Source organism: Drosophila novamexicana, unplaced genomic scaffold, assembly GCF_003285875.2.
Source record: "Drosophila novamexicana strain 15010-1031.04,08,12 unplaced genomic scaffold, DnovRS2.1 tig00001209-arrow-arrow-pilon, whole genome shotgun sequence".
Taxonomy (NCBI): Eukaryota; Metazoa; Arthropoda; class Insecta; order Diptera; family Drosophilidae; genus Drosophila; species Drosophila novamexicana.
Window position 1 is genome coordinate 1,214,516 of NW_020824843.1, and position 17,265 is coordinate 1,231,780.

At 39.0% G+C, this 17,265-nt stretch overlaps 2 protein-coding genes across 3 annotated transcripts; both read right to left on the reverse strand.

Moving 5' to 3' along the window:
• Positions 1-573: 573 nt before the first annotated feature.
• LOC115766514 lies at positions 574-3,543 on the reverse strand. Its single transcript, XM_030710476.1, has 4 exons — positions 3,132-3,543; positions 2,672-3,057; positions 2,443-2,606; positions 574-2,389 (listed from the first exon to the last, which is right to left on the reverse strand). The coding sequence occupies exons 2-4, from the start codon at positions 2,834-2,836 to the stop codon at positions 721-723; spliced, it is 1,998 nt and encodes a 665-aa protein (XP_030566336.1). The 5' UTR covers positions 2,837-3,057; positions 3,132-3,543; the 3' UTR covers positions 574-720.
• Positions 3,544-3,782: 239 nt separating this feature from the next.
• On the reverse strand, positions 3,783-17,119 carry LOC115766513 (ataxin-2 homolog). 2 transcript variants are annotated; one of them, XM_030710474.1, is made up of 4 exons: positions 16,844-17,119; positions 7,970-9,719; positions 5,078-5,281; positions 3,783-5,018 (listed from the first exon to the last, which is right to left on the reverse strand). In XM_030710474.1, the coding sequence occupies exons 2-4, from the start codon at positions 9,687-9,689 to the stop codon at positions 4,351-4,353; spliced, it is 2,592 nt and encodes an 863-aa protein (XP_030566334.1). In that variant the 5' UTR covers positions 9,690-9,719; positions 16,844-17,119; the 3' UTR covers positions 3,783-4,350. The 2 variants fall into 2 exon arrangements, with proteins under 2 accessions (XP_030566334.1, XP_030566335.1); XM_030710475.1 differs by lacking the exon at positions 16,844-17,119 and adding an exon at positions 10,405-10,467.
• Positions 17,120-17,265: the final 146 nt, after the last annotated feature.

Genomic DNA, 17,265 nt, shown 5'->3' on the forward strand with positions numbered 1-17,265 from the left:
ATCTCACATTGAACAAAGTATTATATTTTGTGTTATTTTGCTAGTTGTTTATTCGTTAGTTAAATTTAAAGTGTTCTTTAAATATACATTTACGAGATTGTTAATACTACTATTCAAAAGTAAATAATTTATCTTAGGTTAAATATACTCACCTTAACTGTCTTCTTTACCTGCCTTTGTTAAATTTTGGTGCAATTTTTCCCCAAAAGTCAATTAAATGTTGCTATTTAATGTTTAAGATATGCCCAAAAAAAAAAGAAAAAACAAACACCAAGCCAAGCCAGACTTAGCGCTAAATCAAAGTAACAAAAGAGATTTGAAATTAACGTAATTATTAAACGTACAATAGCATAAAAAAAAAACAAGAATAGCAAAGTAAACAACGATTTTAGGTTTTCAACATTGAAATGCGTCTAGAGATGGTTTTTAAAAACAAGCAAGCACACCATAAACTACTATGTGAAACAAATGTATTAAAATATAATTATATAAATAATAAAGAATGTTAACAATATGCAACAAACAATTGGTTTAGCGTTTCATAACGAGATTAATATATTTTTCGTAGTGATATATTGTTGATATATATTTTAATAATTATCTTTTTTGGCGAATTTTAGTGTAATACGAATTTACAGTAAATGGATATACTAGAATTAGCCCCAATATCTGAAAATATCGGGTAAGTGTTAGCATATAATATTAAATTTATTAAATTGTTTATAAACTATCCCAATAATCTTCGATATCTGAATAATCCATATCTTCTAAATCGTAACCAAATTCGTCAAACCCATCCAATTCGTCAAAATCCCCGTCGTAATCATCGTCGGAAAAATCGTAGTCATCGTCAGTATCGCTTAGGAAACCCATATCATACAAACGATGATCATGTTCTGTGTCTAGCTCGTCTGAACCAAAGTACATATCATCGTCGAATACCAACAAATCGGATAGGTCAAAGAAGCAAAGATCAGATGAAGAGGGTGGCGCAAGAGATGCATCAATTATATCCTTGGAAACCACATCTGGATTTTTCATGTTCTCCTCGTTAATGTTGCATCCGTATAAACTAAGCTTGATGGGTAGCTGACGCTGGATTTCTTTTTGGCGAATTTGTAAGCGCATTTTAAAAATAATATCGGATAGTAGCTTTTCTGTGAGCTGCGGGCAATTTTCTAAATGCAACACCCTCAGCTTTGGGCAGGAAAGTATCAAGCGCAGCGCAGCATTGTCGTTAACATTGCTGCAATACTTAAGATTGATCTCCTCCAGCTCTTGCAGACTGCTCAAAGCCTCTAATTCACGATCTTTGATCGCATCGTTGTTGGGTATAATAAGCGTGCGCAGTGTGCGTAGTTTGCTTATTTGTGAAACCATCTCCGAATTGATGCAGTTCTGACCGCGTGCTTCAAAGTGTACCAGTTGCTCGGACCTGTGTTCCACCAGCCACGTGAGCAGCTCGGGGCGCAGCTTTGCATCCTCCTCATGACTGTGGACAGTCAGCTTCTTGAGGCTGGGCAGCCTAGCAATGTGCTCGTATTGATTATTCAGTCCAAAGCCGAGCCCATTGCTAACTGAGATAGTTTCCAGCGTATTGGAGCGCTGGCTGTTGACTAGCTGTTTAAAGGCCGAGCCAATGGTATAAACACCCTTCATGTGCAGCTCCTTGAGCTGTTTGAGTGCCTTAAAAACCCGGGGCAATAGTTTCGACTGCAGTCCAGTGCAACTGGTCAGTGTCAGCGACTCAATGCTTATCGGCAAGCGATTCATATTTTGCCCAGTCAACTTGTCATTGTTAGACAAATCGAGTATCTTGAGCTGTGACAAATGCTTCAGCGCAAGCAGAGCATCATTACGCAAGTCGCAACCGCGCAATTGTAGGCTCTCCAGCTGGGTCAGCTTGCCAAAGATCTTGTTCATGGTGCGAAAGGTCAACTTATTGGCCGTAATTCGCATAGTAGTAAGATTAGTGCAGTGGGCGCCCAGAAATTCGCCCAGACGCTGGCGATGGCGTTGTGGTATAATGCCCTCAATCTTCCGAACATGACGACCGGACAGCACAAAGAAATCACGCACATCCCACATAGTCATGTCTGCAAATTCTTCAAATTTCACGCATTTATCCAAGGCTGGTGACGCCCGCTTATAGATCTCTCGAAAACGGATGCAGGTGCGCGCAAAGTGAATGCGATCGGGCAGTGCCAGTAGTCGCACTATATAATCCAAGCAATGATCGTTCAGATTCAGAATAGCAGCCGGCGGCTCGTTGGGATCGGACGACAACTGCTTCCGTGGTATGCCATAGGCGTCTGGCTGATGCCAGCTGTCGCTGGGCTGCACGGATAGACGGCCTTTGTTTACATTGTGAAATTTGCGACGCAATGCTCTGCAGGGCAAAATGTTTATTTTAGATGTACGCAGTATAATTGATTCACTTACTTGGCAGCACTACGCGGATCTGCGAAGACGACATAGCCTCTCTTTGATTTTGGCCTATCATTTGAGGCCTTGGAGCCGAAATGGTTGCTGGCCTGCCCAAAGAGACGCAAGTGCTCGACGCGTCCGAAGGTGTTGAAATAGGCTCTCAATTGCTTCGCCGATAGCTAATGCAGGAAAATTCGGTTATCTTGAATATTCAAGGAATATGAAATTCTTGCCAATCGCTTACCCCTGGTGCTACATTATTCAAAAAAAGATTCTTCACCAATATGTTGTCCTCGGTGTAGACTTCATCGCCCTGAAAATAATAGGTTTTGTGCGTCGGCAGACAATCGTTGACCCTTCTATAAGCACGTGAGCCACGTATATTTAAAAAATTTTGAATAGCGCTCATTTTTTCTGCTGTAAATTCTACTACGACAATTGAAGCACAGCTACATATACTGTAGAATTTCCTTATACGATGGAGGGCCCCTACAGCATATGCGCTTTGACTTTTGTTGATTCTTGCAGTTGCACGAAATTGTTCTTGATACGTCTGTCGGATAGAGTTAAACGATACTTACGTTATCGGGTACTTGTTATCGCTCATCTCTAGCTTTCGGAACTATGTACCTATATCGATAGCGGGTGAATTGAAAAATACATATTTATTTTTAAATTTTTGATTTCCCGGCAATCACACTCACCTATCGAGTAATTCAATTTATAAATAAAACAGCGTCCAAATGTTTTCTCACTCGTACTTTAATTTCGTAAATTATAACGTTTTTTTATATTATTTTTTAGCAAAGCTTAAAAAAAATATTTGCATATTTCATGTTTGCTGTTTCTTGTAGAAAACCTAACACAATTGTTTCTATATTTACATAATGTACACAATTTATGACTTAAATTAACTAGTTTCAATTTACAGTTGTTCTACTAAAAGTCTTCGATTCTTATGTCAGAAAATCAACGAACAGCATACAAAATATGTTACGCATCTATATACAAAAAATGCTGCCAGCAGCGTTTGCAAATATAATACAAAAGCAAATTAAATAAGTTTAATAATTAGAAAGTAACACTTCGTGTGTGTTGTCTAGTTTTGATTGCTAGAATTTCGCCGATTGTCACGATAGTATCCAAGAGTGTATAATACCTTTGAATAGAAAGCCATAATAATTATGAGAATTAGGTTAAATAATTAAAATGCTTACGATTTTCGCCCGGTGAGAGCGTTATATGTATGTCCTCACGATTAAGAATCGGCGCTGCAATAAAACAATTGCAATTAGTATATATTTAAGTTGATTATCAGCAACTACAACAACAACGAATTGTGTAAATATTTAAATAACTTCTTTATTTATGCAAGCTGCTTAAAATAATAATAAACTTTGTTTGCTTAGTAATACAGGCGCTATCAATAAAACAGATAATGAGGCATATGCATTGACATAAATATTAATTAAACATAAACAATATGTGAATAGATAGGTTAAATAGGTTAATGTAATTTGTAATTATTTCCATTTATCTGTTTCGTATATGTTTTTGTTTGTATTTCTTTTTAAAGATTTGTCGTGCTTTTGAAACGAGCAATTATTTCGGTTCGTAACACACATTTAGTGCATTTATTTATATATACTTATGGAGGCTGCATGCGTGCCTTGACTTTTTCAATTCATTTGCTTAACTGGAAACTAATTTAAATATGCTATCACAGTTTCAAAGTTGCCAACATGCAGACAACGTGCGCAAGCCAATGCATGTTAGAGAGACTTTGTGTTGTATATATACGTATATATATATAGAACATAGCTTGGGTCCTTGACAATTAGTACACTTATCAATGATAACAAACAGGCAAGCCAGCGATCGATCAATCGATCGTGCGTTCTATATTATCAGTCGATCAATCGATCACGTGTGCAAAGCGTATGGCTGCTGCCGATTGGCATCGGTCTCTAGGCCAGCGCCGGCTGTATTTGTTGTTGTGGGCGTGGCCGTGGCATTATCAGCGCTGCTGCTATGCACAATGCGTATCATACCCGGCTGGATCCTAACATTTTCACAGGCTTCGCAAATATTCAATTGCGGATGGTTGCGGAATGTACACAAGTTGCAGGCCCACATATCCAGTGGCTCCTCGCCTTCGTCCACCTCCGATTCGGACAGGGACTCCTCCTCTTCCTCCTGATTGATATGGTTGACACGTGGCTGCTGAACTGCTACCGATGCTGTCGCTGCCGCCGCTGCAGCTGCTCGCTGCTGCTGCAGAAACTGCTGAAACTGACAGTATTGTGCATAGGTGGGCGGGGGCTGTAACTCCAGCTGCAGTTGCTGCTGCTGTTGCGGCGTCAGGCAGGCCGAGCTGGGCGCACTGCTGTGATGTTGCACAAAATCTAGATGAGACTGTGTCGGCGCGGCGGGCACCGAATGCAATCGCAGCGAATTGGGCGGTGCCAGAGTGCGACCGCTGCCAGGTACAGCGCGCTGTCGTGGAAATGGCTGCTGTTGTGGCCCGGCAGGCGCCGATAGCTGACGATTCATGGAATTGGATGCGGCCGCAGTGCCATTTAGCTGGGGATCTGCAATGACAGAGATTAATGTTTAAATCAATTTCAGTTAAATACAAATAAATGCTTACCATTGATCATATTGAGCAGCCGCTGACAGTCCTCAGTTAGTTTTTTGATATCTCTATCCAGTCTTTCGGATTCGCCCACCGGCACCGGTTCGGTCAGTATGTTGATCTCCTGCTCCAGGCTAAGCAGACGCTTCTTGTTGTCACGCAGCGCATTCGCCAGCTTGTCGCGTCGCGTCTTTTGCCGCTCAATGGTCGCCGCATGCGCTGCAAGCAGAGTTGGCCAAAAATATCGAAAAGTTAACGCATTGTATATTTACTTAACTTAAATGTATTTATGCATATGTATAGATATACATAGATGAGGTGTCTTTGTGTGCGTTTCGGTCTTTTATATGGCTCAGTAGCTCACATTTTATTACTCTGTTTGTTGCTAAAAATAATGACGCGCATTTTTGCGCTGCCTAAAGTTCATAAACAATTTTAAATATAGTCAAAATGCGCAAACACACGAGAAATCAATCTAATAATAATTTATTTTTGCTGAAAATAAGCAGCGCAAACGATTTTCGAATTTGATTTTAACAAACTTAAAAAAAAAAAACAGTTCAAATAAAATAAAATAAAAGCAAAATATTTTTAGACATTTTGATAGATTTCTAGCGGAAATAGCAAACAGGGCAATGGGCCAAGGGAGGAGACAGACATAGACATAAATTCGTATACATATATATATGTATAAACAGATATATGTATATGTATATGTATATATATCATATATATATGTATATGTATATAACAACTCGAATTTACGTCATTTGCGTGTATTTTGCAGACATTTTAATTGATAAATTAATTCATTAATGCGGCCGTTGCGAGCCGAATTCCAAAAGAATAGCATACAAAATTATAAGTGTAAATGTTATTTCAATTTGATTGACTGTCGTCTTTAAAATACTTGGCTAAAAGCAAATGCTTTCTTCAGTGGGAGGATAGACAAATGCTTAAGTGCTTTTAAAACTCGTGATTAAAATTCAACGCGACAATTTTCATAATTAGGATCGGAGCCACATTATGGCATTAGAAAAGCATTTGGACTGCCCACGCTGCGTATGCTTAATGTGTCAAGTGAAACGCCTTCTACGATCTAATTCGAAATTCGGAATTCGGACTCGGATACGGATATGCATTCGGAATTGGGCTCTGTTGTTGTTGTCGTCGTCGTCGCATTTTCGCCCTGAACTTGAACGAGTCGCAAAAACAATAGCATTGCAGAAAAGGAAAAGAGAGAGAGAGCCAAATTGTTGTATAAATAAAATGTCGTGGACGGCAGGGCGGGTGGGGGTGGCACATTAAGCAAATATATATTTGAGAAAAACACGAAACGAAACGAAATGAAACGAAATAGAAACAAATGAGATGAAATGTACAAAGGCCAAAGAAACCAGACAAGAGACATTTCAACAGAATATAATGTGCCGGACTCTAGGTATTATATACATGTACATACATAAATATTGAAGCGTGGGCGCGCCATATTATAACACATACATATATACCTCATATATAGGTAGGTAAATTGGATATATAGGTAAGCTATCTGTTTTATTGCCGAAGGGTGGACATAATGCAGCAATCGAAAAGGAAAACGAAAAAAATATCATAATTATAAGATGCATGAGAAGATTATTTGGGTATTATCTATAATTTATATTATGTCTGATTTTTCTATTCGCTGGCAGTTAAGTCAGCCGATATTATTTATTTGTCGAAAATGAATTAAGAAAATACTACTTAAAATTCGAAGATTAATTTTATAGAACAATTTAACGATATGGAAAATTTTTAGATATTCTAAAGAGCAAGAAATATACTAAAATTTCTTAATAATTTTGAAGATTTGGCATGCCATTAAAAGGTTTAGTTCTCTGATGGCAGGACTTAACCTGATATGCATATTTACTCATAGACATTTATCTGGCCCGTGTGGTAGGCGGGCATTAGAATTCCACCACAGTACATTCCCGCTTGTCGTAAGAGGCGGCTAAAGGGATCCCTAAGATCTTAGGAATGAAGATTGGAACTAACAATCGAACCTTCTCGTATATCATAATTTCAGCCCATTATCCGAAAATCGATAAATATCGATTTCTATCATTTAGGCCCTCATTTAACACAATACCGAATATTAATACTGAATCTTTATATTTTAGATACGATTGAGCTTCTTTTATAATGACAATTAGCTTATTTATTCTATTCAACACCAAGGTAAATGTTTATTTTAAAGCTGTCCATTTAACAACGAGCATTTTTCGCGGAGCGCAATATTTGGGGCGTAATTCAATTTGTTATCAATTGTAAACAAAATGGCCTGATAAGGGCCGGCAGAGAAGAAAAAAAATCCCCCTATAAATAAAGCCTATGGAGCAACAGAAACAGAACGACGACGTAGATAACAGGCGATTTCAGACATGCGAAACATTTTGAGGTCTAAGTATAATTTGAGGTACGGCTGGGTTATTTCTAATCAGATTTGCGTTTCATAATATACTATATAGGCGATTATCATGCTATTTATGTGTTAGAAGTTGAAAACTTTCAAAATACGCGACATAAGAGTAAGAAAAAGTAAAATTTAAAGATAACACTACAAAAGGAACTAAAGAAGGATGCTGGTTCAAATCTACGGCGATTAAGCAGCTACAATTTTTATTCACAAGTTATATTACGCACTTAAAACCAATTAATTTATATTGAATAACTGTGGCTAAAAGCGCTCATCATTTGTACACTAGCCAGAGATTTGAACCAGCAACCGCCGTTTACTGTTGCGACTGCCAAGAATGCTTGTCTGTTAGAACTGAATGGGCGATAAAATGATTTCATATGCCACGGCATGTCGACACTTGCCGATGACGATATACCTGTCCCCACCTCAATGATTCGACTCACCTTCTCGATCGCATTCGGGCACAACGCCCTCGTAGAGGGGCATGTGTGTGACGCTGGGACTGTTGTCGCTGCTGTTGCTGATGTTGTGCAGATGGTTGTTGTTGTAGTTGGAGGCAACAACATGATTCTGCGCCTGAGTGGGATATGGAAATACTTCAGGCATCTCTGATGCTTCTGCTGCGGCAGAAGCTGCCGCTGCCTGCTCCTGCAGTTGCAGTTGCAGCTGCAGTTGTCGGGACGTCGGAGTAGCTGCTGGCGGTGGCGTTGCTCCATCGGTGGCTAGCACTGGGGGCGGCGGACAGGGCGCATATAGCGGCGCCTGCGGACGCACACAGCCGGCACTGAAGACGCTGCCCTCGTCGGTGACCGTTAGTTGGAAATTCTTGTGGGTGCCGCGACGCGCATCAAAGCTGCTGCTCGAATAGGTGATGCCGCTGCTGCCGTTGCCGCTGGGCGCCGGTCCGGCCGTAATGTCTATGGTGGAGGGTGCAGCGCCGTTGCTGCTGACCTGCGGCTGGCGCAACGTGAGATTTAGCGAGGTGAAACTCTTGCGACCGCTGGGCGTGCTCGCGCCGGATGTGGGCGATGGCGGCGTTGGCGCTGGCGAAATGGTCACCGCGTTGTTAAGAAATTCTCGCGCATACGGCGGCTCCGGCTGCAGCGTTATAACTGATCGATGTCGTACGGGTGAGCGTAACTGCGCAGTAGCTGGTGAGGCGGGCAGCGCTGCTGGCGTCGCAGTAGCAGCAACAGCTGCCGCCGTTGTAGTTGTTGTCGTTGGCGATGATAAGGAGACGTTGAGCGACAGTTCCGACTCGCTGGAGCTGAGCGGGCTGGTGAGACAGGAGGAATCATTGGAGAAACTGCTCATCAGTTGCTGCTGCTGCTGCTGTGGGAGCGAGACAGCTGCATGCGGCTTGGGTGGCAGCGGCGGCAATGGCGGCGCGCGACGCAGCGGCTTGTACTGCGCGCTGGGCGTCAGCTGTTGTCGCTGCGGCTGCTGTTGCTGCTGCTGCTGTCGCTGTTGTATCTTCTGCTGCAGCTGTGCGTTTAGCTGACGCGGCAAATTCAACGTCGTTGGGCGCGGACGTGCAATGGGCGTGCCTGGTGGTGTCTCAGACGTGCCATTACCAACGGGCGGCTGTGTGGGCGCAGCACGTGAGGGCTTCAGGGGCGTGGGCGGCTTGACCTGACGCTGCTGCAGATGCTGTTGCTGTTGCACCACCTTAGCGGGATACGACTGCACGGGTGAGGGATGCAGCACCAGCTCCTTTTTCAACATTTGTATGCAATTGTCGCGCTGATGGCAATTCTCATTGACGCATTGCGTCACCAAAGCATCCGGTAGCGTGGGAAACTCCTGTTTCATCTCATGGAACAAATGCATAATACTAATGTTGGTGCACTGGCAGCTTAGCTTTGCTTTTGGCCGGCACGCTGACTCCTCCAGTTGCTCATAGCTGCTGCTGCGGCTAATGTTGTTGATGTTGTTGTTGTTCCGCTGCTGCTGTTGCTGCTGAAGCTGTTGCTGTTCCTGCTGATCCTCGTCGGCGTTGAGCAGTGCCTTGAATTGAAAGTGTTGCTGCAGTTCCTCGACTATGGCGGGCGTGTTGTTGTTGCTTGTTGTATGATTCGTTTGTTGTTGTTGCTGCTGCTGCTGCGGATTGCCATTTAGTTGGAAATTATTTGCTCCGGGCGGTATTGGTGGTGTGGCCGCCATTTTAGGCCATCATTTGTCACAGTTGCAGACCTGCAATTAAATTTCGGTTTTAGTTGGCGCATTTCGCAAGCATTGTCAAAGCTAATTCAATTAGCAAATGGAAAACAATAAGAGGCACAGGAAAAGCCAACGTCAACCGGCAATCGTCATAGCCAGATTTAGCACAGCGACTAAGTCGGCAAATTCAATGCAAAAGAACCTGGCAAAAGTCAAGAAAATCACAAAATCACGAAAATCAAAGAGCTTCAAACAATTTGCTTAAGCGCCGAAAACGATAAACAAATGACAGAGAAAATTTAAAAATATTTATGACACAATAGACCGCATAAAAAATTGCTCAGGTTAAACAAAAAAAAAAAAAAACAAAAAAACAAATCACATACATAAATAATAATATTAAGAGTGAAAAATTAGAAGAGTCGTATTAGCTAAATCTTGATATCGCGTGCCGCTGTTGTAGGACAGTGTCAAGGATGACATAAATATATATACTATATAGATGTATGTATATGTAAAAGCCAAGTTAGATACAGAATAACAAATAGAGCACATTTTGTGCATATTCATGGATAAAATACTATTGTTAATAAATATGCATATTTGAGCAAATACAGGCATATCGATAGAAATGGAGCACATTGATTTATGGGAAATGGCAACAATTTATCAAAAGTTGATTAAGGCGTACAAATATAATTAACCTTAGCCCACTTACATCTTGATTTAGGTCAAACAGTTGAATTTTGTATGAAGTTGAAAATGCGAAGTCTGCTTTTTACTATTTTGATTGATGATGTTTTTTATATTTAGCGAACAATTCTAATTACTTGTTTGATTATATAGATAACTATATTTATTTTTAAACGTTTTAGAGTTATATTTTTTATGTATATTTTTGTAAAGCTTTTATTTTCAGTTGTCGTGTTTCGTTTTTAGCTTTAGCAAACAATTTTTCGAACCTTTTTTAAGTATAGCTCATTCATTTGAACATAATTTACATTTATTTTGACTAAAATTTAAGTTCGGTGCGCCTCGAACGAAATAATTGCAGCTTTTGCTGGCTTTTAAAGTTTTCTATTATTTATTTATAATTTGCTTGTTTATTTTTGCCAGTTTTCCATTAGTTGTATATTTAATAGACAGCTGGTTTGTATTGCATTTGTGCGTTTTGCATATTCAGTTAATTGTTAAGTTATTTCACAAATTTATTTAAAACTTTGCTTTCTGGACGTTTCTACGCACATTTCAGTTACGAATTTATACGACACAGCAGGAGCTAATGTATATATATATATATATAAAGATATTTATTTTAATATGCAGAAAAATTCTTTATCAAAACGGATTTTCCCGCAGTTTTCGAAAAATGTTTTCAGACGCGTTTGCACGCTTTAAATGCCAGCGATAAACTGAATTTCGAAAATATTCAAAAGAATTCGAAACATACAAAACACACACACGCGTGTGTGCCTATGTATTTGTGAGAGCATATACATACAAATTTTTTGAACCGAATGAATGCCCTCAAATAACAAATAACAAATTGTAATTTCCTTCTCAAACTCGACTGAACCATGTGACGTATGCGTAATGCGAAAACTAAAAATATTCGCGATATTCGCAAATGAAGCCACAAAACCGACAAAAACTTTTAAGCTGCGCGCCAAGTCGGGCCGTATTATTTATAGTGCAGAAGGCAACATTAAGATCAACTGTAACGAATCAATTAAATCATTCAATATTTTTGACACACGCACACAGTCAAGCATTTTGGCGTAAGCATAAAGGAAAATAATTATTTTATATTTGTATTGAAATGTGTTTTCCTTCTCTCTCTCGCTCTCTTTCTTGGTTTTTCTTATAAATTTCTTAAAAATAAACTTTTGAGTGGGTGTTGCACAAAAGCATCGAAAATTGAATGAAATCTTTGAAATCTAGCAAAATAACAACAACAAAGAATGCTCTAGTCGGTTAATAGCGACCGGGAGATACCCTGCACCCAGCGCGTAGCTGCTGTCAAAATCCTTCGAGCTTCCATATATGTATATCTGGATATGCTCCAAAGTATCTGACAGCCCAAGTTTGGTTTTACTCAGGATGTTTAAATCGATTTCAATCGAGAAAGTGAAAACAGGACGAAATCTCGCTAAACTCGATATATTTCCTTGACTAGGATGATCTAAGTTCAATATTCAAAGAGTTCAGCTCTAGTCTCCGAGATCGTTGAACATATATACTTTTTGGGTTTGGTGCAGTTCGGATTGGTGTTTGGTTCCCTTGCCTGTTTCATAAATTCCCGCAAAAATAATATACCCTCTTTGGCTTAGCTCAATGGGTTCAGGGTATCAAAACACAAATGAGCAGCATATAAATTATGTGCGAGGTGAAAGAGTTGTTTAAGAATGAAATTAATTAAAAATCAAAATAACATGTCTCGCAGAAAACTATTAAATAGATATGTATGCGGGCACTTAATAGCCAGCCATGTGAAAATTAATCGCGGACATCAACACAAGGATTAAATAGAAATTAATTGAATAAGTATTGGAACGGCCCTCGTATTTTTATCGGGCGGCATTTGCGGCTCACCTGAGCTCTTGATGGGCTTTGGAGAAATAGAAAAAACTACTGACAAAATAAATAAAAACAAATAATAAACTTCGAACACACGCACACACGCAAGTGGAAAATGAAATATACGAGTATGGCAATAAAAATCAAACATTTATGCACAAAAAACGTATTAACAATAAAGCATTGGCATTAAATTTGGATATGGCACATTAAACATGGCGCCATTAAACTGGCCACAGGCATAAATAATATTTATATTTTTATATCCAGAGAGAACAGCCAAGATTTGTTTCTAGCCGTCCACACGCATGCACACATGAGACACACACACCCGCGCACACACGCACACGAACATACACATACATTCCAGAATTTGTTTATTTGAAAGTTTGGCTCAAAAGCAAACATGATAACAACATAACGAAAAATGCGAGAAAACCCAAAATTAAGCAGCAATTAAAATGCAAAAATACAAAAATTAGCAGAAACAACAACAACAAAAAATGCTTGGCTAAAATTATAAAAAAAAATCGTCTTTCTTTTTCGTTCCATAAAATTCCAATCCAAAATTTTGCAGCTACTTGACGCTAGGGAATGAACGGAACGCCAGCCAAAAAATTGAGCAGGCATTCAAAAAGTATATCGAATTTTTAATACGCTTCAACATTTTTTTTTTTTCTGGAGGTTCGAATCTTAAATTTCTTACCGACGCTTGCCCTGAAAAGTTTGGCTTTAAAAAGTGTATCGAATTTACGGTTCGGGGGTTCGAACTCTAAACTTCGTGCTTGGCCCAGCAAGCTACTGCTCACATTTCAAAGAGGATATTTTCTTATCTCTTGCAATGCTACTTATTCAATACCATATAAAGTGTATAATATGATCGGCACAAATTTAAACACAACAATTTTCTTTTCGGTTCTTTTTTCTGGGTTTCTTTTGTGGAGTGAGAATGGGAGGCGCGGCGGCGGTGTTAATGAAAATTTGTTGAATTTCAATTAATTCTCGTATTCGCGTTTTGTTTGCCAGTTTCGTGAGGCTTATAGCGAGGGTGTAGCGCAGACACAAACATGCGAACGACTGCAGACGTAAACGACCTTCACAATTAGCGCGATATATGCAATAGATACACATATATACAAATATTTTTATAACTGTGTATATATCTGTGCGATATACGAGATATGCACGAGTCTTCATCTCGGAAAGGAAATCGACGTCAAAAAGTGCAGCTAGTATATAGAAGAAACAGAGAGTATATGCATACTATATATAATATGCTCAGGTAACCGAATGGTTTTTGACACACGCAAATGCCTAAACATAAAACTTGTGCTAAGAGCGCAAAAAAGAGAAACACAAAAATGCACAAATTAACAGAAAAAAAGTTTACAAAGTAATTATATTTATGGGAACACATATAAGTTTTATGGTGGATGCGGCTCGGTTCGGATCGGAACGAATCTTCTTGTAATTGGACGGAACAAAATTTCCATTCATTAAAATGCTTTTGTGCAAACTTTGGCGGCGCTTCGCGTGTTTTTCGCAATATTAACATTAAAAAAAACCAAAGGAAAAACTAAATGTGTTATTGGGTTTTCCGAGCAGTCGATCAGCTGATTTTAAAGTTGAGCAGCTGATGTTCACTGGGGTTATCCCAATTCAGTATATACATAGTTTGTTTTTGATAATGTATAACATATTAATGTTAAAGTTGATGGTAACATAAATGTTACAACTTATGTTAACGATATGTTATGTTCGGTTTCCGACCAGTCAATCAGCAGATGTTTAAGTTGAGCATCTGATGTTTGTTTTTAGATAAATGTTCAATGAAATGTTAATGTTAAAGTTTATGTTAACCTTAATGTTAAAGATAGTGTTTATGTTATGCTATGTTAGATACAAGCTATATGGATGAGTTATCGTTGCAAATCAAGACATAGAACATCTACGAAACCAATCTATTCTTGAAAGCTTATCAACACAGATGAAAATAGTTAAGCAGCCCTTGAACTGAACCGTAGAGTTACGTGTATTGCCGTTGTATTATCATCAAAACAATTTCACGTCTATTTTTATCAATTAAGCAATCCACATTAAAGAGATATGTTTATGTAGATAACTATATTGCCCGTCTTCGAAGGCCGACTATTTGAAGTATCAATGCATTGACCGGAAATCTAGTTGTCTGCCTTGTCAAAAAATAAATAAATAAAAATATGAAACAAAGAAACTTTGAACACAAAAAATGAAACCAAAAAAAATGCCTACCCCTTGCTGCAGTCTCTTGCTGTACATTCGGGACACTCAATTCTGAAACAGAAAACATACGGATTGGCCGAAGACAATGCGTAGAAAAACTAGATGGAATATAACTAGATAACAGTGCTATACTACATGGAAAACAACTTTCACTTTGTGTAGGGAACACGTACGAAAAAAAAATACAAAAATTAGGATGAAAAAAATGTATAAGTATAAACGAAATATTATAAATCAAATGCAAAGACATGAAATGAAATGGAAACAACACGCAAAAATGGAACGAGAATAATTTTATTTTATATTATCTATTTTGTTTTTCTTTCTTTTAATTTTTTTTATTTTTGTTTTTGTGCGCCCGCTGCTTGCCAATAATTTGAAGAGGCGTTTTGCGGAATTTTCTGCAGACGTCAGGCCTTGACTGACGTCATTAGCGCGAATTTCAAATTGGAAACAAGACAGAAGAAACGTGGCTCGAATCTCCTGTCCTGCTCCTGCCTGAAAATTACTTGGGCGCTGTGCGAGAATAAAAGCGATTATGCCGCACACAGACATCAATACGGGTTACATATTTATTTATCCATGAACATTTGTTGTTCTCCTTCTCTTTTACATTTTTTTTTTAATTTTTATTTTTTATCTTGGTTCTTCGTAAATGTGCAAATAATCAACGCGGAGTCAAAGGCAACAACAATTTGAGTTATATTTAGACGATGTTCATTTGGGCGTAAAAAATAAATAAATGACAATCAGCAGAGGGGGCAGCGCGACTTGGAGGGGTTGCTAGCAGGTGGGGCTGCCGCTTATCGTCGCTAGCCTGGGAAACGCTTTCGTGCTCGGCGACAATTTGGAATCTTTTTTTTTTTACTTTTTTGACATTTCTAACGATATTGATAAGCCAAGGGGCTCATGAAGTCAGGCCAATTGCAAACATCGCGTATACAGTTCAAACTATTAACTGTATACATACGTATGCATAGTTTTACATGTGTGTGTGTGTGCGTGTGTGTGTAAATATGCAGGGAATTTCCCGCATTAACAGCAACAAAGAGCGCGAGAGCAGCCCCAACAATAACAACAACGACGCATATAAACAAAGACGTAAAATGGAAACAACAACACAAACAACGCTGTGGCTGGTGTAAATTGCAAAATGTAAAACAAAAAAAATTAAGATGCCTAGAGATGACAATTAGCGAAAATTAACGATTAATGCACCAGCAAGGGACAAACGATATCTTTATCCATGTTTTATATCGTATTCAGTTTAGAAATATTTCAGCTTAGGACTAATCTTATAACCATCACTAACTTAGCTTCCCCGGGAGTCCAAAACACGTCAAGAGAACAAATTTGTTAAAATATATTCAAGACATCTTAACCAAACTCAGCGGACATCGTGCTTCTATATCATAAATCCATCACGGGTCAAATCACATACAAATATTTTTACATTTACACGAAAAGTCGTGAAACGTTTCTTACTATCCACTGACAACACTGGCACCTGTATGCGCCGAAATTAGGCAAATAAAAAAGTATATGGAAAAAAACAATGAGGGCCATTGATAAAAGCATGTTGAAAACTCTGGTACATACATAGAAAATCAATATTTGCACTTTTAGATTAGAAATTATGAGGAAAAATATAATAACTAATACATGCGTACTAGGGCGCACATGTATTTAAATATTTTCATAAGAATTAAGGCCATTATGGCAAATAGGCAATGGGCCGGACCCTGCACGTCGGACCCCGTCGTTTCCAAGCCCGGGCCCTGTCTGAGTTTTGTGTGTTATCACTTGCGAATGGGGCGGGGGCGGAAATATTCATATAAAAATACCTACAAACATATACATGTTCGCTCGTAAATGTACGTACGTACGTATGTACGTGCACTTAAGCACACACACAGTGAAATAAGAGCATGAGTGTGCGAAAGAGACACGTAGAGAGCGACAACAGCGACGACGCTGCTGTATTAACGGCAAAAAACGGCAACAACAACAAGATAAAAACCAGCCAGATCGTCTGTGTGTGTGTGTTGTGTTTCTGTGTGCGTGCGAGCGAGAGAGCAAGCACATAAAAACAGGTGACATTGGCAGCAGCACTACGCAATAATAGATAAAAAAAAAATACATAATTCAAATAAAATGTAAAGTGCCAGCCAGGTTAAGAAATTACACGAAACATGGCCCAAAATGCATAGCCAGTGTGTACACACACGGATTTATGAGCGGGAGTTGGGGGCGGACGCAACTTGTTGCGTTCATAAACGTAAACGCTTTACATATTGTTATTTCTATTTTCCACTTACCAATATTAATTATTAGTATATTTGTAAAGTGTGCGCCTTTGGGCTGTGTTTATTGCTCAGCACTTTGCGATTGCATCAACTTGTATTTTCACTTTTTCTCTCTTTATGGCCCTTGCGTTGGCGCTTGATTGGCTTTCACTATTGCTTTTGCACTTGTTGCAAAAAAACGCACATGCACTCGCTCGTCTTTTTATTCGGTTACGTTACGTTTTTGCGAAGCGTTTATTGGTATTTAATAATAATTATTTTGATTTTCGTTTTATTTCTACGCGATCCGATTGATCCGCGAACTGTGTGGCAAATGGAACAGCTGATTGATTGATAACAGAGAGTAAAATTTAACATTTTGCTGAACTGTTAATAACAGCGATAACTTTGTAATTTGAAAGCTGTCGTTGCTGTTTACTGTTAGTTAAGCCCTG

Excerpts from the sequence above, each read along its gene's own strand:
- LOC115766513 (XM_030710474.1), bottom strand. The coding sequence starts at position 9,689 with ATGGCGGCCACACCACCAATACCGCCCGGAGCAAATAATTTCCAACTA. Across the intron at positions 5,282-7,969 it reads GCCCGAATGCGATCGAGAAG|CGCATGCGGCGACCATTGAG; the intron begins GTGAGTCGAATC and ends CTCTGCTTGCAG. Across the intron at positions 5,019-5,077 it reads GCTGCTCAATATGATCAATG|ATCCCCAGCTAAATGGCACT; the intron begins GTAAGCATTTAT and ends CTGTCATTGCAG.
- LOC115766514 (XM_030710476.1), bottom strand. The coding sequence starts at position 2,836 with ATGAGCGCTATTCAAAATTTTTTAAATATACGTGGCTCACGTGCTTAT. Across the intron at positions 2,607-2,671 it reads TGAATAATGTAGCACCAGGG|CTATCGGCGAAGCAATTGAG; the intron begins GTAAGCGATTGG and ends TTCCTGCATTAG. Across the intron at positions 2,390-2,442 it reads GATCCGCGTAGTGCTGCCAA|AGCATTGCGTCGCAAATTTC; the intron begins GTAAGTGAATCA and ends TTTGCCCTGCAG.